General features: G+C 38.2%; 1 protein-coding gene across 1 annotated transcript in view; it reads left to right on the top strand.

The window, feature by feature from the left end:
* The window catches only part of LOC128663753 (A.superbus venom factor 1), a 489,422-nt gene that overhangs the window by 186,114 nt on the left and 277,448 nt on the right, over window positions 1-25,860 (top strand). The window contains exon 12 of the mRNA XM_053718238.1: window positions 1,902-2,108. Coding sequence (XP_053574213.1) covers window positions 1,902-2,108 — 207 coding nt within the window. The remainder of the gene's footprint in view (window positions 1-1,901; window positions 2,109-25,860) is intronic.

Here is a 25,860-nt window from a genome sequence, read left to right as displayed (position 1 = left end):
ATTCTGGTATGTAGAAGAAATAAGCAACCGACATGAAACAAAGTTGCTTTTCAGTCACCGGAGCTGTACTGAGGCGTCTCTCCCACACGTCAGAGTAAGAGGGCAGGAAAAGAGCCTCAGGACAGCCCACAAAATGGTGGCGCAGTCGCACGCAACAGAGGAGGATACACTGAAGATGGATGTGAGAGAAAGACTGTGCTGAAGTGGTAAGTAAAAACTGCAAAGACACGAAACCAACGAAGTGTAAATAGGGAAAAAACAGAGGGGGAAAAGTAACCAAAAAAAACGGATGACAAGGGGGGAAAATATGAAATATATAAAAACGGCACAATAAAGAAAATGAATAAGAAATGTTAAAATGATAAGGAAAAAAATAAAAAGAAAAACAATTACAAGGGAAAAAAAACAAAACAAATACAAGAAAATAAATATAAACAAGCGTCTAAACCAATCTTTATTTGACAACACAGTACAGAAAGTAATGAATGTACTTATCTTAATGATGAGCAGCAAAAGAAAGAGGAGGTTTGACAGTACATGGGTCAATTTATAGTCAAGTCCCTTCTCTGATTGGCTGCTTTTTTCTTGTTTTTTATAAGTAGCTTTCATGTTAGCTTCTTATTGTTATTTCAATATCTGTTCTGTTATACTTTAAAAGGCTGCATATGAGTAGTAAAGAAAGATTATGCAAAATAGGAATTTCTGGTCTTGTAATAAAATCGGCACGTCTCTTTACAGTGACGTAATTACATAGGATTCTGTTAGAATATTGAGGAGATACATGCACAACTTTGAGTCAGGTAATAAATTTACATAGTCATATATAACAAATTATAAAGTAAGTAGACAGGAACTCAATATTTTGAATAGTGGCTATGCAATATGTAAAACCTGCTATAACATGCAAGCAAAGAACTACCACAACTCTGCACACATTGTACCAGGTACAGAAGGTCCATGTACAGCAGTACTATGGATGTCAACAGAGCTGCCTCACTTGTAAACTACTAGATACTGCCCCAGGTCTGTCACCCTGCTGGTCAGTAAAAGCAAGTGGTGGCAAGTAAAAATCGGACACATTCTATCCTCCTTCACCAACTTCATGCCACCCATTTTGGAGAGCGAACTACCACTTCCTGCCCAGCTGTCACTGGAAATGTAAACTTAGCAAAGTGAAGTTGGTTCTCTTCATTTATATACTGGGACAAGTTAGTGCCCTGAATTGCCCCAAATCAGTGTCTGATCCTAAAAAATAGTATAGTCTGGTCACTTTACTTTATGTAAACATAATTATTTCCATTAAAGGGACAGTCTAGTCAAAATTAAACATTCATGATCGAGATAGGGCATGCAATTTTAAACAGCTTTCCAAATTACTTTTATCATCAAATGTGCTTTGTTCTCTTGGTATTCTTTGTTGAAAGCTAAACCTCGGTAGGCTCATATGCTAATTTGTAAGCCGTTGAAGGCTTATTTTAGTGCATTTTGACAGTTTTTCACAGTTAGACAGTGCTAGTTCTCGTGGGCCATATAGATAACATTGTGCTTACTCCTGTGGAGTTATTTATGAGTCAGCACTGATTGGCTAAAAGGCAGGTCTGTCAAAAGAACTGAAATAAGGGGGAGGTCTGCTTAGGCTTAGATACAAGGTACATACAGAGGTATAAAGTGTATTAATATAACAGTGTTGGTTATGCAAAACTGGGGAATGGGTAATAAAGGGAATATCTATCTTTTTAAATAATACAAATCTGGAGTAGACTGTTCCTTTAATGTCCCTTCCTCTGGTATCCCAAGTTTTTTCCATTTGTAACATAACTCATATGCCATTTTCCTTTACACTGTGAATACATAGCTCTCTTTCTTATCCATATCATATTTTCTTTCTTTTATGTATACAGGTGACCACTGTACATCCAGCATTACTTCCTATTCAACAGACATCTGCTTCCATAACAGTGACACCATACAGACCATTAGATGGTAATTACCTGTACATTAGCATCACTGCATCTGAGGTGAAACCTGAGAGAAATTATTCAGTCAACTTTCATATTCGAAATACTAATGCAGCAGTTAAAAACCAGATCCAGAGTTTGACTTACCTGGTAAGGATACAACAATATTTTATAGCAAAAAAACAAAATAAAACATTGAGTTTTGTTAAAGGCAATATTTAAAATTCAAATCAAAACATACTGTGTCCCCTGTTGATCACCTGTTGAAAATCTGATAGCTTTATGTGTTGTCATTTTTAAAATGTTGTCATTTCATTGAGTCAGATCTGTTTGTAATGACTAATCTTGACATTAGTCATTACATGCATAAGATAAATTACTTTTAATATATGTTTAAAAATGTGTGTAAGAATATTTTAAAGTGATTGGTTGATATTTGCAGGAGGTTTTCTTACATTCAAGAGGTGTGTCATGGGCATGCAAAACAATGCATATTTTTTTTTTTTTTAATTGCATGCAGGTTGTAATGTAGTGAATAATTTCTGATGCAAAAATAAAAAAAAATAATTTAAAGGGGTAGTTTATAGTAAAATTATTGCCCCTTTAACGTTTTCCTATTTATCCATTTTAGTGTTTGGAGTGCATAAAATTGTTTAAAAATTACTCCATCACCTTTATTTAGTCATTTGAAATAGTGAAATAGTGAAAATAGTTTTGACTGTTATATACGCACCTATGCTAAGTTTCAGGGTTGTAGTATTGGCTATAGAAAAGCTATGTAAACAAGAATCAGCCGATTAAATCACACTCCCAGTGGGGTTGGAGAGAGAGATATAAAATGTTAAAGGGACATGAAACTCTTTTTTCTTTTTTGAATTCATATAGAGCATATCATTTGAAAACAACTTTCCAATGTGCTTATATAATGAAAAATATACTTCATTCACTTGGTATACTTTATAGAAAAATCAAAAATACATTACTGGTACCTCAATAAAAAATATTTGGGAAAAAAATATACATTACTGGGAGCTAGCTAAACACATCAATAAGCCAATGACTAGAGCCATATGTGTGCAGCCACGCTCCAAGCTCCTAAATCTAACTAGGCATGTTTTTCAACAAAGTATACATAGGGGGGTAGTTATCAAGCCGTCAACCTCAAATACGCTGGAATTCCGCAGCGTATTTGTGGCGAGGCTTATTCGCCTTAGTTATCAAAGGCTAGAGACCGGCAAAAGTAGAATTTTGTGACGTAAGCTTCGATCCGCCGGACTCAGTCCGACACAGATCGATTCTTACGTCACTCCAGATGTTACGCACACAAGTGCGGCACAATCTGACTACTTTTGCTAGTTATCAAAAAACTAGCAGGTACGCTCGGCATTTTTACGGCCCAGCGTACCTGGTTTTCAATCCGCCGCCCTGGAGGTGGCAGATCCCATAGGAATCAATGGGAGTCTGACCATAGCGAAAGTACAAGTTCGCTGCTGCCCGACATCCCATTGATTTCTATGGGAGCTGTCTACACCTAACACCCTAACATGTACCCCGAGTCTAAACACTGCTAATCTGCCCCCCCCTACACCGCCGCAACTAAATAAATGTATTACCCCCTAAACCGCCGCTCCCGGAGCCCACCGCAAGCTACTCTATACATATTAACCCCTAAACCGCCGCTCCCAGACCCCACCGCCACCTACATGATACCTATTAACCCCTATCCTGCCCCCCCTATACCGCTGCCCTCTATAATAAAGTTATTAACCCCTATCCTGCTGATCCCGCACCTCGCCGCAACTAAATAAATAGTTTAACCCCTAAACTGCCGCTCCCGGACCCCGCTGCAACCTATATTAAACTTATTAACCCTTAATCTGCCCCCCCTACACCGTCGCCACCTATAATAAATTTATTAACCCCTATCCTGCCCCCCACTACACCGCCGCCACTGTAATAAATTTATTAACCACTAAACCTAAGTCTAACACTAACCCTAAAACCCCCCTAACTTAAATATTAATTAAATTAATCTAAATAATATTTCTCTTATTAACTAAGTTAATCCTATTTAAAACTAAATACTTACCTTTAAAATAAACCCTAATATAGCTACAATATAACTAATAATTATATTGTAGCTATCTTAGGATTTATTTTTATTTTACAGGCAACTTTCAATTTATTTTAACTAGGTACAATAGCTATTAAATAGTTATTAACTATTTAATAGCTACCTAGCTAAAATAAAGAGAAATTTACCTGTAAAATAAATCCTAACCTAAGTTACAATTACACGTAACACTACACTATACTTTAATAAATTATTTCTATTTAAAACTAAATACTTACCTGTAAAATAAACCCTAAGATAGCTACAATGTAATTAATAATTACATTGTAGCTATTTTAGGATTTATATTTATTTTACAGGTAACTTGGTATTTATTTTAGCTAGTTAGAATAGTTATTAAATAGTTATTAACTATTTAATAACTACCTAGCTAAAAGAAATACAAAATTACCTGTAAAATAAATCCTAACCTACGTTACAATTAAACCTAACACTACACTATCATTAAATTAATTAAATAAATTAACTACAAATAACTACAATTAAATACAATAAAATAAACTAACTAAAGTACAAAAAATAAAAAAAGCTAAGTTACAAAAAATAAAAAAATTACAAACATTTAAAAAATATTACAATTTTAAGCTAATTACACCTAATCTAAGCCCCCTAATAAAATAACAAAGCCCCCCAAAATAAAAAAATGCCCTACCCTATTCTAAATTAAAAAAGTTCAAAGCTCTTTTACCTTACCAGCCCTTAAAAGGGCCTTTTGCGGGGCATGCCCCAAAGAAAACTGCTCTTTTGCCTGTAAAAGAAAAATACAACCCCCCCCAACATTAAAACCCACCACCCACATACCCCTAATCTAACCCAAACCCCCCCTTAAATAAACCTAACACTACCCCCCTGAAGATCATCCTACCTTGAGTCGTCTTTACTCAGCCGAGCCACCGATGGAACCGAAGAGGAGATCCGGAGCGGCAGAAGTGATCCTCCAAGGGGCGCTGAAGAAGTCTTCCATCCGATGAAGTGATCCTCCAAGCGGCGCTGAAGAAGTCTTCCATCCGGGCGATGTCATCTTCCAAGCGGCGCTGAAGAAGTCTTCCATCCGGGCGATGTCATCTTCCAAGCGGCGCTGAAGAAGTCTTCCATCCTGGCGATGTCATCTTCCAAGCGGGGTCTTCAATCTTTCTTCTGGATCCATCTTGCAGACCTCCGACGCGGAACATCCTGCTGGCCCAACGGACTAACGATGAATGGAGGCTCCTTTAAGGGACGTCATCCAAGATGGCGTCCCTTCAATTCCGATTGGCTGATAGGATTCTATCAGCCAATCGGAATTAAGGTAGGAAAAATCTGATTGGCTGATTGAATCAGCCAATCAGATTGAAGTTCAATCCGATTGGCTGATCCAATCAGCCAATCAGATTGAGCTTGCATTCTATTGGCTGTTCCCTAACACCCCCCTAACTTAAATATTAATTAAATAAATCTAAAGAATATTTATCTTATTAACTAAATTAATCCTATTTAAAACAAAATACTTACCTTTAAAATAAACCCTAATATAGCTACAATATAAATTATAATTATATTGTAGCTATCTTAGGATTTATTTTTATTTTACAGGTAAATTTCTCTTTATTTTAGCTAGGTAGCTATTAAATAGTTATTAACTATTTAATAGCTATTGTACCTAGTTAAAATAAATTGATATTTGCCTGTAATATAAAAATAAATCCTAAAATAGCTACAATATAATTATAATTTATATTGTAGCTATATTAGGGTTTATTTTAAAGGTAAGTATTTAGTTTTAAATAGGATTAATTTAGTTAATAAGATAAATATTCTTTAGATTTATTTAATTAATATTTAAGTTAGGGGGTGTTAGGGTTAGTGTTAGACTTAGGTTTAGGGGTTAATAATTTTATTACAGTGGCGGCGCTGTAGTGGGGGGCAGGATAGGGGTTAATAAATTTATTATAGGTGGCGACGGTGTAGGGGGGGCAGATTAGGGGTTAATAAGTTTAATATAGGTTGCGGCGGGGTCCGGGAGTAGCGGTTTAGGGGTTAAATTATTTATTTAGTTGCGGCGAGGTCCGGGATCGGCAGGATAGGGGTTAATAACTTTATTATAGAGGGCGGCGGTATAGGGGGGCAGGATAGGGGTTACTAGTTATAATGTAGGTAGCGGCGGTGTTCGGGAGCGGCGGTTTAGGGGTTAATACATTTATAAGAGTTGCGGCGGGGTCTAGGAGTGGCGGTTTAGGGGTTACTAACTTTATTTAGTTGCGGGGGGCTCCGGGGGCGCCGGCATAGGGGGTAGAACAGTGTAGTTAGTGTGGGTGCTTAGTGACAGGCTAGCAATAAAGCTGTAAAAAAGCCGAAGAGCAGCGAGATCGGATGAGTGATAACTATCACAATCCGCTGCTCATCGCCCCGTACTTGGTGCACGGCTTTTTGACAGCTTTTTGGAAAACTTAGGCGAATTTTTGCAGGTCCGCGGCGGCGATGTGAGGCGAGCTTAGGCGGGCGTATTGGGCCGGCCAAGGCAGGAAAGTAAACACGTTGATAACCAAAGAGTACAAAGCAATTTAGATAACAGAAGTAAATTGACAAGTTGTTTTAAATGTTGTAAGGCTATTTGATATGTATGTATAATGTTCTAAAGTGTTCAAAATTGAGTGTGAAGGTTCTTTTGCAAAGAAGTTTGTTAGTAGCCTTTTGGGCCAGATTATGATTATTTGCGCTCCACTCATAGTACCAGCACACGCAAATGTGCGCTGGTATTAGAAGTTAAGCACAATGGGAACACAACCTCACATTCACATTGCATGGAAGCAGACCCTTGCACAGTGAAGGGGGTAAGTCACACAGCGTTGGGCAGCATTGCAAAAAAAACAGACTGCAATGTAAAGGCAATATTCTGTGCCGGTTTTTTTTTTCTAACACCCCTCATCCCCTCACTTTAACCCTTTATCACTGCTTACTGCTCTGTGCATAAATTTATTTAAAAAAAAAAAAGCTGCTCATATTTTTCTTTTTAAAAATGAACTGTCCACTTTATATTGGGGTTAGTTGAAGGACATTTTTTACTGATCTATGGTTAATGAATGCTAGCACGAAGAGCTTGCGGTAGCATTAACCAGCCACTGATGATGGCTGGTTATTTAACGTGTGCATGTTTAATTAGCGGTTCATTTGTAATCTAGCCCTTTATGTAATTCTGTTCTATACAATCCCCTTAATGCATTAAATGCATATCACATATACAATGTTCCTTGAGCAGGTCTATCCTTATCATTTCAGGTGTTTGCATTTACCCCTTTGTACAGTATGCAATGACAATAACAATTTACATGTGTTAAATTAACCTTTTTAGGGCCATATTACGAGTGGAGCGCAAACTATTGCGCGCAAGCGATATTAGGTTTTCGTGCAGGGTAAATTGCGGTGGTTTTACAAGTTGAAAGTAAACGCAATCACTTGAGCACAATTGCGATTTACGCTAGATTGATTATTGTGACTTTAGAGCTCTGGTTAACTGTTTTGCAAAACATAAAAGTTGCACAAAACACATCAAAATACATTACAAAGGATAGTTGCACTCATAATAACACCATCTAATAAAAATTATTTTAAAAATATATTGCACACAAAAGTAATAAAGGCTCAAAGATATCAGATCGCAGGCAGGCAAAGGGTTTTAACATTTAGAGGTCTAAATATGTATATATAGTTTTATTTATATGTCTATATATGTGTACATATGTATTTATTTATATGTGTATATATATATATATATATATATATAATAACAACAACATTTAAAATTATGGGGGGGTTAAAAGTGAGTTTAAGATCCTCCACTAAGCACACAATATAGAGAAAATAACTCATTGTGTAGTAACAATGTAGAAACAATTGTTGCGTTATTTCACCCCCTATTGCGCTGCCATTACAAGTTTTGAAACAGCCGCCTTGTGTGTGCGATATGGTTGCATTGAGCTCCATACTGCACAAAATACAAGCGCTGCTTTGTCGTGCTCGTGCATGCTTTCCCCAAAGACATTAATGGGGAGAGAGGGTTAGAAAAAAAACTAACTCCTGCGATCATGGAATGAAAAGCTCCATAATGCAGCCCCATTGATGTCTTTGGAGAAAAAAAGGTTACGTTTAAACCTAACACCCTAACATAAACCCCATGTATAAACACCCCTAATCTGCTGCACCCAACATCACCGCCACCTACATAAACTTATTAACCCCATAATCTGCTGCTCCCGATATAGCCGCCACCTAAATAAAGTTATTTACCCCTAATCTGTCGCTCCTGATATCGCCGCCACTATACTAAAGTTATTAACCCCTATTCTGCCGCTCCCCGACATCGCCACCACTAAATAAAGTTATTAACCCCTAAACCTCTGGCCTCCCACATCACTACCACTAAATAAACCTATTAACCCCTAAACAGCCAGCCCCCCACATCGCAACAACCTAAATTAAACTATATTAACCCCTAAACCTAACCCTAAACCTAACTGTAACCCTAAACCTAACCCTAACCGTAACCCTAAACCTAACACCCCCTAACTTTAACATAATTAAAATAGAGCTGAATTAAAGTTACAATTATTAACTAAATAATACCTATTTAAAACTAAATACATACCTACCTGTGAAATAAAACCTAAGCTAGCTACAATATAACTAATAGTTATATTGAAGCTAGCTTAGGTTTTATTATTATTTCACAGGTAAGTTTGTATTTATTTTAACTAGGTTAGTTAGACTAGTTAGTAAATAGTTATTAACTATTTACTAACTTGTTAAAATAAATACAAACTTACCTGTGAAATAAAACCTAAGCTGCCTTACACTAAAACCTACAATTACAAAAAATAAAAAACACTAAAATGACAAAAAAATAAAAAAAACTACCATTACAAAATATAACAAACAAAATTATCCAAAACAATAAAAAGTATTCCTATTCTAATACCCTGCTAAAAAAAAAAAACACCCCAAAATAAAAACCCTAATCTATAATAAACTACCAAAGGCCCTTAAAAGGCATTGCCCTAAAGTTAACAGCTCTTTTGCTGCAAAATAAAAACAAACACCCCCTAACATTACAAACCCCCACCCACCCCAAACCCACAAAATAAAACAAAACCTAACTAAAAAAAACTTCTACCCATTGCCCTGAAAAGTGCATTTGTATGGGCATTGCCCTTTAAAGGGCAATCAGTTCTTTTTCTTGCCCTTAAAAGGGCATTCAGCTTTTTTAAGAAATGCAGGAAGAGGTACAAGGTGGAGCTCTAGGCGGAGGTCCATCAATCCGACGTGTAGGTCCTCTTCATACAATCGTTTGCCGCAAACTGAGGATTCAAATGCAAGGTACCCCTTTTATACTGGGGGTATCATGGCATTCCTATTGGCTGAAAAATTTAAATTAGCCAATAGGAATTAGAGCTGCTAAAATCCTATTGGCTGTTCAAATCAGCCAATAGGATGAGAGGTACTGAAATTCTATTGGCTATTCAAATCAGCCAATAGAATTTCAGTAGCTCTTATCCTATTGGCTGATTTGAACAGTCAATAAGATTTTAGCAGCTCTAATTCCTATTGGCTGATTTAAATGTTTCAGTCAATAGGAATGCAATGGTACCCCTAGTATAAAAGGGGTACCTTGCATTTGAATCCTTAGTGTGCAGCTGTGATACTTGCTGGTGTCGTTTGTACTTTAAGTTATAGAACTCCTGCAGTCTCACACAAAGGACTTCCCACAGGTTAGTAGGGAAACTGTAATTTGATCATAGACTGCAAGAATAGGAGTTTTACAGTTCAAGAAGCAGCAAGTAATGCAAAACCAGCTTGTTGTGCAGAAAATATATTGTAGCAAAAATATTATATGCAGTATGTTACAGAGTAGAAATAATAGTTCAGAACAAAATCTCAGTATAGAAAATACCTTTGCTACTGCTGAAGGTTTCCTACCGGCTTCAGATGGAGGATCCGAAATTAGAGAGAATTGCTTACGTCAGCAGCGTGCAAAGACCTCTACCAACAGCTGAGAGGAGTTATGTTTGCGGCTTGAGAAGGCTGATATGAAATCGAAATCCATTTGCTTACGTCAGGAGCGGCAATCCGATACAGTGTTAACAATCCTATGCAACAGAAAACAGAGAAAGGTAACAATGTAGAAATAAGTGCCGTTAAGCTTGAGATTGAGGATATACGCTGTGCTTAGGTGTCTCCTTGAAGTGAGAAGCGGAGTGAAAGTCTCTGTGGCTAATATCAAACACAGCTGAATATGCCGTAATTTGCAAAAAGTCTCTGGCCTAGATTTAGAGTTCGGCGGTAGCCGTCAAAACCAGCGTTAGAGGCTCCTAACGCTGGTTTTGGCCGCCCGCTGGTATTTGGAGTCAGTGATTAAAGGGTCTAACGCTCACTTTGCAGCCGCGACTTTTCCATACCGCAGATCCCCCTACGCCATTTGCGTAGCCTATCTTTTCAATGGGATCTTTCTAACGCCGGTATTTAGAGTCGTTTCTGCAGTGAGCGTTAGAGCTCTAACGACAAGATTCCAGCCGCCTGAAAATAGCAGGAGTTAAGAGCTTTCTGGCTAACGCCGGTTTATAAAGCTCTTAACTACTGTACCCTAAAGTACACTAACACCCATAAACTACCTATGTACCCCTAAACCGAGCTCCCCCCACATCGCCGCCACTCGATTAAAAATTTTAACCCCTAATCTGCCGACCGCCACCTACGTTATACTTATGTACCCCTAATCTGCTGCCCCTAACCCCGCCGACCCCTATATTACATTTATTAACCCCTAATCTGCCCCCCACAACATCGCCGCCAGCTACTTAAAATAATTAACCCCTAATCTTCCGACCGCAAAGCGCCGCCACCTACGTTATCCCTATGTACCCCTAATCTGCTGCCCCTAACACCGCCGACCCCTATATTATATTTATTAACCCCTAATCTGCCCCCCACAACGTCGCCGACACCTGCCTACACTTATTAACCCCTAATCTGCCGAGCGGACCTGAGCGCTACAATAATAAAGTTATTAACCCCTAATCCGTCTCACTAACCCTATCATAAATAGTATTAACCCCTAATCTGCCCTCCCTAACATCGCCGACACCTACCTTCAATTATTAACCCCTAATCTTCCGATCGGAGCTCACCGCTATTCTAATAAATGTATTAACCCCTAAAGCTAAGTCTAACCCTAACACTAACACCCCCCTAACTTAAATATAATTTACATCTAACGAAATAAATTAACTCTTATTAAATAAATTAATCCTATTTAAAGCTAAATACTTACCTGTAAAATAAACCCTAATATAGCTACAATATAAATTATAATTATATTATAGCTATTTTAGGATTAATATTTATTTTACAGGCAACTTGGTATTTATTTTAACTAGGTACAATAGCTATTAAATAATTAAGAACTATTTAATAGTTACCTAGTTAAAATAATAACAAATTTACCTGTAAAATAAATCCTAACCTAAGATATAATTAAACCTAACACTACCCTATGAATAAAATAATTAAATAAACTACCTACAATTACCTACAATTAACCTAACACTACACTATCAATAAATTAAATAAACACAATTGCTACAAATAAATACAATTAAATAAACTAGCTAAAGTACAAAAAATAAAAAAGAACTAAGTTACAGAAAATAAAAAAATATTTACAAACATAAGAAAAATATTACAACAATTTTAAACTAATTACACCTACTCTAAGCCCCCTAATAAAATAACAAAGACCCCCAAAATAAAAAATTCCCTACCCTATTCTAAATTTAAAAAGTTACAAGCTCTTTTACCTTACCAGCCCTGAACAGGGCCCTTTGCGGGGCATGCCCCAAGAAGTTCAGCTCTTTTGCCTGTAAAAAAAAACATACAATACCCCCCCCCCAACATTACAACCCACCACCCACATACCCCTAATCTAACCCAAACCCCCCTTAAATAAACCTAACACTAATCCCCTGAAGATCTTCCTACCTTGTCTTCACCATCCAGGTATCACCGATCGGTCCTGGCTCCGATATCTTCATCCAACCCAAGCGGGGGCTAGACATCCACTGAAGAAGTCCAGAAGAGGGTCCAAAGTCTTCCTCCTATCCGGCAAGAAGAGGACATCCGGACCGGCAAACATCTTCTCCAAGCGGCATCTTCGATCTTCTTCCATCCGGAGCGAAGCGGCAGGATCCTGAAGACCCCCAGCGCGGAACATCCATCCGGACCGACGACTGAACGACGAATGACGGTTCCTTTAAATGACGTCATCCAAGATGGCGTCCCTCGAATTCCGATTGGCTGATAGGATTCTATCAGCCAATCGGAATTAAGGTAGGAATTTTCTGATTGGCTGATGGAATCAGCCAATCAGAATCTAGTTCAATCCGATTGGCTGATCCAATCAGCCAATCAGATTGAGCTCGCATTCTATTGGCTGATCGGAACAGCCAATAGAATGCGAGCTCAATCTGATTGGCTGATTGGATCAGCCAATCGGATTGAACTAGATTCTGATTGGCTGATTCCATCAGCCAATCAGAAAATTCCTACCTTAATTCCGATTGGCTGATAGAATCCTATCAGCCAATCGGAATTCGAGGGACGCCATCTTGGATGACGTCATTTAAAGGAACCGTCATTCGTCGTTCAGTCGTCGGTCCGGATGGATGTTCCGCGCTGGGGGTCTTCAGGATCCTGCCGCTTCGCTCCGGATGGAAGAAGATCGAAGATGCCGCTTGGAGAAGATGTTTGCCGGTCCGGATGTCCTCTTCTTGCCGGATAGGAGGAAGACTTTGGACCCTCTTCTGGACTTCTTCAGTGGATGTCTAGCCCCCGCTTGGGTTGGATGAAGATATCGGAGCCAGGACCGATCGGTGATACCTGGATGGTGAAGACAAGGTAGGAAGATCTTCAGGGGATTAGTGTTAGGTTTATTTAAGGGGGGTTTGGGTTAGATTAGGGGTATGTGGGTGGTGGGTTGTAATGTTGGGGGGGGGGTATTGTATGTTTTTTTTTACAGGCAAAAGAGCTGAACTTCTTGGGGCATGCCCCGCAAAGGGCCCTGTTCAGGGCTGGTAAGGTAAAAGAGCTTGTAACTTTTTAAATTTAGAATAGGGTAGGGAATTTTTTATTTTGGGGGTCTTTGTTATTTTATTAGGGGGCTTAGAGTAGGTGTAATTAGTTTAAAATTGTTGTAATATTTTTCTTATGTTTGTAAATATTTTTTTATTTTCTGTAACTTAGTTCTTTTTTATTTTTTGTACTTTAGCTAGTTTATTTAATTGTATTTATTTGTAGCAATTGTGTTTATTTAATTTATTGATAGTGTAGTGTTAGGTTAATTGTAGGTAATTGTAGGTAGTTTATTTAATTATTTTATTGATAGGGTAGTGTTAGGTTTAATTATATCTTAGGTTAGGATTTATTTTACAGGTAAATTTGTTATTATTTTAACTAGGTAACTATTAAATAGTTCTTAACTATTTAATAGCTATTGTACCTAGTTAAAATAAATACCAAGTTGCCTGTAAAATAAATATTAATCCTAAAATAGCTATAATATAATTATAATTTATATTGTAGCTATATTAGGGTTTATTTTACAGGTAAGTATTTAGCTTTAAATAGGATTAATTTATTTAATAAGAGTTAATTTATTTCGTTAGATGTAAATTATATTTAAGTTAGGGGGGTGTTAGTGTTAGGGTTAGACTTAGCTTTAGGGGTTAATACATTTATTAGAATAGCGGTGAGCTCCGATCGGAAGATTAGGGGTTAATAATTGAAGGTAGGTGTCGGCGATGTTAGGGAGGGCAGATTAGGGGTTAATACTATTTATGATAGGGTTAGTGAGGCGGATTAGGGGTTAATAACTTTATTATAGTAGCGCTCAGGTCCGCTCGGCAGATTAGGGGTTAATAAGTGTAGGCAGGTGTCGGCGACGTTGTGGGGGGCAGATTAGGGGTTAATAAATATAACATAGGGGTCGGCGATGTTAGGGCAGCAGATTAGGGGTACATAAGGATAACGTAGGTTGCGGCGGTTTACGGAGCGGCAGATTAGGGGTTAAAAGTGTAATGCAGGGGTCAGCGATAGCGGGGGCGGCAGATTAGGGGTTAATAAGTGTAAGGCTAGGGGTGTTTAGACTCGGGGTACATGTTAGAGTGTTAGGTGCAGACGTAGGAAGTGTTTCCCCATAGGAAACAATGGGGCTGCGTTAGGAGCTGAACGCGGCTTTTTTGCAGGTGTTAGGTTTTTTTTCAGCTCAAACAGCCCCATTGTTTCCTATGGGAGAATCGTGCACGAGCACGTTTTTGATGCCGGCCGCGTCCGTAAGCAACTCTGGTATCGAGAGTTGCATTTGCGGTAAAAATGCTCTACGCTCCTTTTTTAGAGCCTAACGCAGCATTTGTTTTAACTCTCGATACCAGAGTTAAATTTATGGTGCGGCCAGAAAAAAGCCCGCGGAGCGTTAACAGCCCTTTTACCGCCGAACTCCAAATCTAGGCCTCTGACGGCTCAGTAGAAACAAAGCAATAGGTTCGGAGAGCTTATTTTGAGCAAAGCATTCTGAAATGGAATTCAGAAACAAATTGGTAATAAGTTTGAAATCTCTTGCTAGGAGAAATGGCTGAGTCAGTCAGTAGGTGGAATACTAACAAAGTACTAAGCAATGAGGTAAGGAGGAAGAGAGCTTAAATAGGTGAGTTGTGGAATAAACCTCCCACAAGTTTAAAGGGGTAGAACAGTATCGACTGCTCCGCCTCCGCAGGGATGAAGAAGATGCCGGTCCTGCGATGGATAAAGATGGAGCCACCTGGATGAAGATGGAGCCGCCGGGATGAAGATCGTTCAAGCGGGACTTCAGCAACTGTGAGTACCTAAAGAGGGGTTAGTGTTAGGCTTTTTTAAGGTTTTTTGGGGTGGGGTTTTTTTTTATTAGGTTTTGGGCATTTCTTAAAAGAGCTGAATGCCCTTTTAAGGTCAGGAAAAAGAGCTGAATGCCCTTTTAAGGGCAATGCCCATACAAATGCCCTTTTCAGGGCAATGGGTAGCTTAGGTTTTTTTTTAAGTTAGGTTTTTTATTTTGGGGGGTTGGTTGGGTGGTGGGTTTTACTGTTGGGGGGTCTTTGTATTTTTTTTCAGGTAAAAGAGCTGTTTAACCTAGGGCAATGCCCTACAAAAGGAACTTTTAAGGGCTATTGGTAGTTTATTGTAGACTAGGGTTTTTTTTATTTTGGGGGTCTTTTTTTATTTTTATAGGGCTATTAGATTAGTTGTAATTGTTTTTATTTTGGATAATTGCATTTGTTATTTTTCGTAATTTAGTGTTAGGGTTTTTTTTGTACTTTAGATTTTTTTTTATTTTTGTAATATTGTATTTTTTATTTTTTGTAATTGTAGATTTAATTTTTTTAGTAGGGTTAGGTTTTTTTCATTTGTAATTTATTTTATTTGTAATTTATTTTATTTAATTTGTAGTTAGTTTAATTTTAGCATAACAGTAATGTTAGTTTAATTTATAGTTTAAATTTAGTTTTTTTTTAATTTTACAGGTAGGTTTTTATTTATTTTAAGATTGGAATATTGTAATTTTAATATAAAGGTAGGGGGTGTTAGGTTTAGGGGTTAACAGTTTAATTTAGTTTTTGGCAATGTGGGGGGATGGCGGTTTAGTGGCAGCGATGTCGGGGAGCGGCGGAATAGGGGTTAATATCTTTATTATAGTGTGGGCGATGTTGGGGTGCGGGGAATAGGAGTTAATAACTTTAGTATAGTGTGGGCCATGTCCGGCAGCGACGGAATAGCGGTTAATAAATTTTATTATTGGCGGCCATGTTGGGAGTGACAGATTAGGGGTTAATAACTTAAAAATAGTGTTTGCAATGCGGGAGGGCCTCAGTTTAAGGGTTAATAGGTAGCTTATGGGTGTCAGTGTACTTTGTAACATTTTAGTTATGAGTTTTGTGTAACAGTTTTGTTGCGTAAAACTCATAACTATTGGTCTCAGAAGGTGGTACGGATCTTGTTGGTATAGGTTGTAACGCAAGTTTTTTAGCCTCACCGCAAAACTCGGAATGGCAGCACTATGGAAATCCCATGAAAAAACATAATTTTTTCGAGAGGGGGACTGACGTTGCGTTACATGCTAAAAGGCTTGCGGTACAGCTATACTGACAAGACTCGTAATGGCTGCGTTACTGTTTTAACCCTGAAATAGCCATTTTTAAGCATTAAAACACGAACACACAACTTGTGTTGTGTCAAAATAACAAGAGTATTGCATTGAGCAATGATACTTTTTTATTGCACTAACTATACATTTAAAAGATGACAAGCTTTCGGAAGAGTGTCTTCCTTTCTCAAGTCTGAAGCAATACTGACCAATTTGATGGAATTTACAGATTATATCTTAAAACACAGGCTAAAAAAGCAAATTGTTACACAGGTCTGAATGCAGGGGGAGGAGGGGTGTCATAAAATCATGATGGGATTTAGGAGACAGGCAGATAGTGTTAGTAAAAGATTACAGGCAGGGGAAATATATGGTAAATAATACACAAAGCATATACTGACATTAAGTTAAATATCAAAAAAGAATCCATATGAATAAAGATGGGAAATTAGGTATACAGGGGAATATAAAATAGTCAAAAAAAGGAGAAAGGAAAGAAAGGAAAAAAAAGGGAATAATATTATTGACAAAAGTGTGGGCATAGGCTTACCTGCGTACCTATGCATAGAGAGTGTGGAATATACAATGTAATTGACTAAAGTATATCGGCTAGATTTGGAGTTTGGCGTTAGCCGTGAAAACCAGCGTTAGAGGCTCCTAACACTGGTTTTAGGCTACCGCCGGTATTTGGAGTCACTCAAAATAGGGTCTAACGCTCACTTTTCAGCCGCGACTTTTCCATACCGCAGATCCCCTTACGTCAATTGCGTATCCTATCTTTTCAATGGGATCTTTCTAACTCCGGTATTTAGAGTCGTTTCTGAAGTGAGCGTTAGACATCTAACGACAAAACTCCAGCCGCAGGAAAAAAGTCAGTAGTTAAGAGCTTTCTGGGCTAACGCCGGTTTCTAAAGCTCTTAACTACTGTACTTTAAAGTACACTAACACCCATAAACTACCTATGTACCCCTAAACCGAGGTCCCCCCACATCGCCGACACTCGAATAAATTTTTTTAACCCCTAATCTGCCGACCGCCACCTACGTTATCCTTATGTACCCTTAATCTGCTCCCCCTAACACCGCCGACCCCTGTATTATATTTATTAACCCCTAATCTGCCCCCTCAACGTCGCCTCCATCTGCCTACACTTATTAAATCATAATCTGCCGACCGCAAAGCGCCGCCACCTACGTTATCCTTATGTACCCCTAATCTGCTGCCCCTAACACCGCCGACCCCTATATTATATTTATTAACCCCTAATCTGCCCCCCACAACGTCGCCTCCACCTGCCTACACTTATTAACCCCTAATCTGCCGAGCGGACCTGAGTGCTACTATAATAAAGTTATTAACCCCTAATCCGCATCACTAACCCTATAATAAATAGTATTAACCCCTAATCTGCCCTCCCTAACATCGCCGACACCTCAACTTCAATTATTAACCCCTAATCTGCCGACTGGAGCTCACCGCTACTCTAATAAATGTATTAACCCCTAAAGCTAAGTCTAACCCTAACACTAACACCCCCCTAAGTTAAATATAATTTACATCTAACGAAATTAATTAACTCTTATTAAATAAATTATTCCTATTTAAAGATAAATACTTACCTGTAAAATAAATCCTAATATAGCTACAATATAAATTATAATTATATTATAGCTATTTTAGGATTAATATTTATTTTACAGGTAACTTTGTATTTATTTTAACCAGGTACAATAGCTATTAAATAGTTAAGAACTATTTTATAAATAAAATAGTTAAAATAATTACAAAATTACCTGTAAAATAAATACTAACCTAAGTTACAATTAAACCTAACACTACACTATCAATAAATTAATTAAATGAACTACCTACAATTACCTACAATTAACCTAACACTACACTATCAATAAATTAATTAAATACAATTCCTACAAATAAATACAATTAAATAAACTAGCTAAAGTACAAAAAATAAAAAAGAACTAAGTTACAAAAAATAAAAAAATATTTACAAACATAAGAAAAATATTACAACAATTTTAAACTAATTACACCTACTCTAAGCCCCCTAATAAAACAACAAAGCCCCCCAAAATAAAAAATGCCCTACCCTATTCTAAATTAGTAAAGTTAAAAGCGCTTTTACCTTACCAGCCCTGAACAGGGCCCTTTGCGGGGCATGCCCCAAGAAGTTCAGCTCTTTTGCCTGTAAAAAAAACATACAATACCCCCCCCAACATTACAACCCACCACCCACATACCCCTAATCTAACCCAAACCCCCCTTAAATAAACCTAACACTAAGCCCCTGAAGATCATCCTACCTTGTCTTCACCTCACCGGGTATCACCGATCCGTCCTGGCTCCGATATCTTCATCCAACCCAAGCGGGGGCTAGACATCCACTGAAGAAGTCCAGAAGAGGGTCCAAAGTCTTCATCCTATCCGGGAAGAAGAGGCGATCCGGACCGGCAACCATCTTGATCCAAGCGGCATCTTCTATCTTCATCCGATGACGACCGGCTCCATCCTGAAGACCTCCACCACGGACCCATCTTCTTCCGGCGACGTCCAACTGAAGAATGACGGTTCCTTTAAGGGACGTCATCCAAGATGGCGTCCCTCGAATTCCGATTGGCTGATAGGATTCTATCAGCCAATCGGAATTAAGGTAGGAATATTCTGATTGGCTGATGGAATCAGCCAATCAGAATCAAGTTCAATCCGATTGGCTGATCCAATCAGCCAATCAGATTGAGCTCGCATTCTATTGGCTGATCGGAACAGCCAATAGAATGCGAGCTCAATCTGATTGGCTGATTGGATCAGCCAATCGGATTGAACTTGATTCTGATTGGCTGATTCCATCAGCCAATCAGAATATTCCTACCTTAATTCCGATTGGCTGATAGAATCCTATCAGCCAATCGGAATTCGAGGGACGCCATCTTGGATGACGTCCCTTAAAGGAACCGTCATTCTTCAGTTGGACGTCGCCGGAAGAAGATGGGTCCGCGGTGGAGGTCTTCAGGATGGAGCCGGTCGTCATCGGATGAAGATAGAAGATGCCGCTTGGATCAAGATGGTTGCCGGTCCAGATCACCTCTTCTTCCCGGATAGGATGAAGACTTTGGAGCCTCTTCTGGACCTCTTCAGCCACCGGATGATGGATCGCCAACCCCCGCTTGGGTTGGATGAAGATTTTGGAGCCAGGACGGATCGGTGATACCTGGTGAGGTGAAGACAAGGTAGGATGATCTTCAGGGGCTTAGTGTTAGGTTTATTTAAGGGGGGTTTGGGTTAGATTAGGGGTATGTGGGTGGTGGGTTGTAATGTTGGGGGGGGGGTATTGTATGTTTTTTTTTACAGGCAAAAGAGCTGAACTTCTTGGGGCATGCCCCGCAAAGGGCCCTGTTCAGGGCTGGTAAGGTAAAAGAGCTTTTAACTTTAGTAATTTAGAATAGGGTAGGGCATTTTTTATTTTGGGGGGCTTTGTTGTTTTTATTAGGGGGCTTAGAGTAGGTGTAATTAGTTTAAAATTGTTGTAATATTTTTCTTATGTTTGTAAATATTTTTTTATTTTTTGTAACTTAGTTCTTTTTTATTTTTTGTACTTTAGCTAGTTTATTTAATTGTATTTATTTGTAGGAATTGTATTTAATTAATTTATTGATAGTGTAGTGTTAGGTTAATTGTAGGTAATTGTAGGTAGTTTATTTAATTAATTTATTGATAGTGTAGTGTTAGGTTTAATTGTAACTTAGGTTAGTATTTATTTTACAGGTAATTTTGTAATTATTTTAACTATTTTAGCTATTAAATAGTTCTTAACTATTTAATAGCTATTGTACCTAGTTAAAATAAATACAAAGTTACCTGTAAAATAAATATTAATCCTAAAATAGCTATAATATAATTATAATTTATATTGTAGCTATATTAGGATTTATTTTACAGGTAAGTATTTAGCTTTAAATAGGAATAATTTATTTAATAATAGTTAATTAATTTCGTTAGATGTAAATTATATTTAACTTAGGGGGGTGTTAGTGTTAGGGTTAGACTTAGCTTTAGGGGTTAATACATTTATTAGAATAGCGGTGAGCTCCGGTCGGCAGATTAGGGGTTAATAAGTGTAGGCAGGTGGAGGCGACGTTGTGGGGGGCAGATTAGGGGTTAATAAATATAATACAGGGGTCGGCGGTGTTAGGGGCAGCAGATTAGGGGTACATAAGGATAACGTAGGTGGGGGCGCTTTGCGGTCGGCAGATTAGGGGTTAATTATTGTAGGTAGCTGGCTGCGACGTTGTGGGGGGCAGATTAGGGGTTAATAAATATAATATAGGAGAGTTATTTTTATGGTGCGGCCAGAAAAAAGCCGGCGTTAGTTTTTCGGGTCGTTACCGACAAAACTCCAAATCTAGCCGTGTGAAAGTACATTACAACATTTTTTGATAATGGGTTAAGAAACCAGAGTCCACATTTAGTCCAGAATTTAGCAAGCTGAAGTACATTATCATTTTCATTTCAAAGGTTTTTATTTCCATGTTGTTTTTGAAGTTGCCTCTGAGAATCTTGATTTTGAGGTTTTGAATGGAGTGGTCAGGTTGGGTGAAATGGTGACCAACAGGGGTACAGTATTTTGTTCCACATTGGTTTTTGATTGAGAGTCTGTGTAAGTTCATCCGAAGGTGCAGTTTTTGGCTTGTTTCTCCAATATAACATCCCACTTCACATGCAGTGCAATGTATCATGTATACCACATTTGCAGATATACATGAATATACCCCTTTAATGTTATAGGATTTGCTCTTGTGATTAGCTGTGCTGCTTTCACAAATGTGTTGACATAGTTTGCAGAGAGCTTTGTTGTACCGCTTGGTTCCATTCTGGGTGTTCTTTTTATCAAGGGGTAGCTTTCTGTGGACCAGTTTCTGTTTTAGGTTGGGTGGTTGTCTGAGTGCCAGGATAGGGGGTTTTGGAAAGATTTTTTTGAGTGTGGGATCTTCTGTAAGTCTTTTATGATTTTTCATATTCCTTCTACAGCAGGGTTATATTTGACAACTTGTGGGATACTCAATATCTTTTTCTTCTCCCTGTATTGTAGCAAGTGTTCATGTGGGGTATTAAGGGCAAAGTTAATTTGTTTGTTTATAACCCTTGTTTTGTAACCTTTTTCTCTGAATGATTGGGACAGTGTGATGATGTGTTTGTCACGGTCCTTGGTGTCTGAGCAAATTTTGTGATATCTGGTGGCCTGACTGTAGATTATGGATTTTTGTTAATGTGATTGGGGTGGGAGCTGGAGCTGTGGAGGTAGCTGCATCTCTCTGTTGGTTTCCTGTATACAGATGAGTGTAGTTTGCCATTTGTGATGGAGATTGTTGTATCAAGGAAGCTGACAGTCTCTAGAAAAGTCAATTTTAAGCTTGATTGATGCATGAAATAGATTAAATAATTTATGAAAATGTTCTAGGTTTTTTTCTCCTTTTGTCCATATGATGAAAATATCATCTATGTAGCGAAAGTATTTGAAGGGTTTGTGAGGGTGAGTAGCTAGGAATCTCTGTTCTAAATCAGCCATGAAGAGGTTTGCCTACTGTGGTGCCATTTTGGAGCCTATGGCTGTTCCCATGGTTTGTAAATAGATGGAGTTATTGAAGATGAAAAAAATGTGGGTGAGTATGAATTCTGTAAGTTTACTGACTGTAGAAGCACTATATGTCTGGTTAGAGCTGTCTGCGGAAAGAAAGTTTAAACAGGCATCAATACCATCTTTATGTGGAATATTGCTGTACAGGGATTCCACATCCATTGTCACACGTATACTGTATATATACTGTATATATACATATATAAAAACATAAATACATATGTACACATATATAGACATATACAGGGCTTTTTTTTTTAGAAAAAAAGGTGCCGGTACTCTTTGATAGACATGGGCATTCAAATGCCTCATTAGCAAATAAATGCAGAAACAGGCGGCTGCTCACGGCATTTGGCTCTTTTCAGAGCTGGTTATTTTCTTGTGAGAATGCAATACACTTTAGATGCTATATAAGCATCAATAAGCCCATGCCTACTTAAATGCCATACATTACAAAATGTACTTAAATTTGAGAAGAAATCCGGACACACATAGGGGGATATTTATCAAAGCGTCAAGTATGTTGCATTCGCGGGCGTCAATACACTCGCCAAATATCGGCAAACATCACGACCGGGGATCTGAATATGATCTCCAGATTTATTAAAAAAAACATAAAAAACACCAATGTCAAGTACGGCGCTATGAGCATCGGACTGTTGTTAACTAACAGTCATCGATCTCACGTCTATTCAGGTTTTTACCAACTTTATTTATACCTTCATCACTGTCCACGAACAAGCATATTTCTCTAGCACATTATTGTACATAGTGGAAATGTGGTTTTTTTTCGAAGCAGGAATTGGCAATATAGCAAGTAGCGACATATCTGGTGCAAAGTGGACAGTCAATTATTAGAATTTTTGGGAAGATTGTGCATACGTATTTCATTTTATATATATATATATACTATATATATATATAAAAATATATATATATATTTATATATATATTATTCTTGATATACTTATATGTGTGTATTTATCTACATATGTATCTATTTAAATGTAAAAATAAAAGAAGTATTTATGTATATATCTATGTAAATGGATGAAGATGGATTTCCGGACTTCAGGAACAGTAAGTAGATTTTATGCGGTTATTGAAAGGTTTTTTTTTTTTTTGGGGTGTTTTTTTTTTTAGATTAGGACAATTGTAAAAGAGCTGAATGCCCTTTTAAGGGCAGTAAAGGAGCTGAATGCCCTTGGGTGGGGAGGTTACTGTTGGGGGGACTTTTTTACAGGTTAAAGAGCGGTTTAACTTAGGGCAATGCCCTACAAAAGGCCTTTTTAAGGGATATTGGTAGTTTATCGCAGGCTAGGGGGTGTTTTTATAATTGCCTGGTATTTCGGGGCTGGACTGTACTGTGAAGTCAGGATCAGACTGATATGCTACAGGAAAGTTCTTCTCTGTGAAAGGCACATATTGAGCAAAAATAGGCTGCTTCTAGGGTGGTAACTAGCCAAAGAGCAAGCTATTATGCTATTGTTCGTTCCCAGGTTGAGCGCTTCTCTCTTTTTATTTATGCAAATTATGACACTTAGGGAAGTATCCCTAAGTGTTATGTGGGAATCCAGACGTGGACCCGTTGCTCAGTGTGCTTAGAGGGATATGGCTGCACCTCAATGACGAGGCCCACAATAGGCCGAAACGTACGTCTGGGGTTGTGCTGTTTCTCTTGTTCAGAGAGGAATTGCCTGGTATTTCAGGGCTGGACTGATATGCTACAGGAAAGTTCTTCTCTGTGAAAGGCACATATTGAGCAAAAGGAGGCTGCTTCTAGGGTGGTAACTAGCCAAAGAACAAGCTATTATGCTATTGTTCGTCCCCAGATTGAGCGCTTCTCTCTTTTTATTTATGCAAATTATGACACTTAGGGAAGTCTCCCTAAGTGTGATGCCGGAATTCAGACGTGGACCCGTTGCTTAGTGTGCTTAGAGGGATATGGCTGCACCTCACTGACGAGGCCCACAATAGGCCGAAACGTACGTCTGGGGTTTTGCTGTTTCTCTTGTTCAGAGAGGAATTGCCTGGTATTTTGGGGCTGGGCTGTACTGTGAAGTCAGGATCAGACTGATATGCTACAGGAAAGTTCTTCTCTGTGAAAGGCACATATTGAGCAAAAGGAGGCTGCTTCTAGGGTGGTAACTAGTCAAAGAACAAGCTATTATGCTATTGTTCGTTCCCAGATTGAGCGCTTCTCTCTTTTTATTTATGCAAATTATGACACTTAGGGAAGTCTCCCTAAGCGTGATGCGGGAATTCAGACGCGGACCCGTTGCTCAGTGTGCTTAGAGGGATATGGCTGCACCTCACTGACGAGGCCCACAATAGGCCGAAATGTACGTCTGAGGTTTTGCTGTTTCTCTTGTTCAGAGAGGAATTGCCTGGTATTTCGGGGCTGGACTGTACTGTGAAGTTAGGATCAGACTGATATGCTACAGGAAAGTTATTTTCTGTGAAAGGCACATATTGAGCAAAAAGAGGCTGCTTCTAGGGTGGTTACTAGCCAAAGAACAAGCTATTATGCTATTGTTCGTTCCCAGGTTGAGCGCTTCTCTCTTTTTATTTATGCAAATTATGACACTTAGGGAAGTCTCCCTAAGTGTGATGCGGGAATCCAGATGTGGACCCGTTGCTCAGTGTGCTTAGAGGGATATGGCTGCACCTCACTGACGAGGCCCACAATAGGCCAAAATGTACGTCTGGGGTTTTGCTGTTTCTCTTGTTCAGAGAGGAATTGCCTGGTATTTCGGGGCTGGACTGTACTGTGAATTCAGGATCAGACTGATATGCTACAGGAAAGTTCTTCTCTGTGAAAGGCACATATAGAGCAAAAAGAGGCTGCTTCTAGAGTGGTAACTAGCCATAGAACAAGCTATTATGCTATTGTTCGTTCCCTGGTTGAGTGCTTCTCTCTTTTTATTTATGGTGTTTTTATTTTGGTTGGGCTTTTTTATTTTTATAGGGCTATTAGATTAGGTGTAATTGTTTTTATTTTTGATAATTTCGTTTAATATTTTTTTGGGATCTTAGTGTTTTTTATTTTTCTTAATTTTAGTGTTTATTTTTTTTCTAATATTAGATTTTTTTAAAAAATTTTCTTAGGATTAGTTTTTTTTAATTGGTAGTTTCTTTTTTTATTAGAATGGTAAAGTTAGGTTAATTTATAGTTTAAGTTTTAAGGTTTATTTTTATTTCAGAGGTAAGTTTTTATTTATTTAAATATAGCTATATTGTAATTTTAATTTAAAGTCAGGGGGATGTTAGGTTTAGGGGTTAAAAATGTAATTCAGTGTTTTGCGATGTGGGGGGCCGGTAGTTTAGGGGTAAATAGTTTTTTTTAGTGGCGGTGATGTGGGAGGCAGGAGGTGGTGGGCGGAAGATTAGGGGTTAATGTATTTAATAGTCGTGATGTTGGTGGGCGGCATATTAGGGGTTAATAAGTTTTAAATAGTGTTTGCGATGCGGGAGGGTGGCGATTTAGGGGTTAATAGGTCATTTATGGGTGTTAGTGTACTTTGCAACATTTTAGTTATGAGTTTTGTTAAACATTTTTGTTTCGCAAAATCCATAACTACTGGTCTCAGATGGCGGTATGGATCGTGTCAGTGTAGGCTGCAAGCATTTTAGCCGGACCACACAACCTGTAATACCCGCGCTATGAAAATCTCGCACGTAAACGTATTTTTTTGAGTGCAGAATGGACATTGCTTTATAGGCTAAAATTCTTGCTTACAGCTATATCACCGTGACTCGTAATATGCGTTCCTGGCCATTCCACACGCAACGCAATGGTCAATTTTTCAGCGGTATAGCTGTACCCCAAAAATTGTAATCTAGGTGTATATTTCTTTTAAGCTTAATTTATTGTTAAAACCGTATTTTTTAATTTTGCAAGATTTTTCCCTAAAAT

Source organism: Bombina bombina, chromosome 6 (assembly GCF_027579735.1).
Source record: "Bombina bombina isolate aBomBom1 chromosome 6, aBomBom1.pri, whole genome shotgun sequence".
In the NCBI taxonomy this organism is placed as follows: Eukaryota; Metazoa; Chordata; class Amphibia; order Anura; family Bombinatoridae; genus Bombina; species Bombina bombina.
The sequence above is the reverse complement of the archived record's forward strand: the minus strand, read 5'-3'. Positions and strand labels throughout refer to the sequence as shown.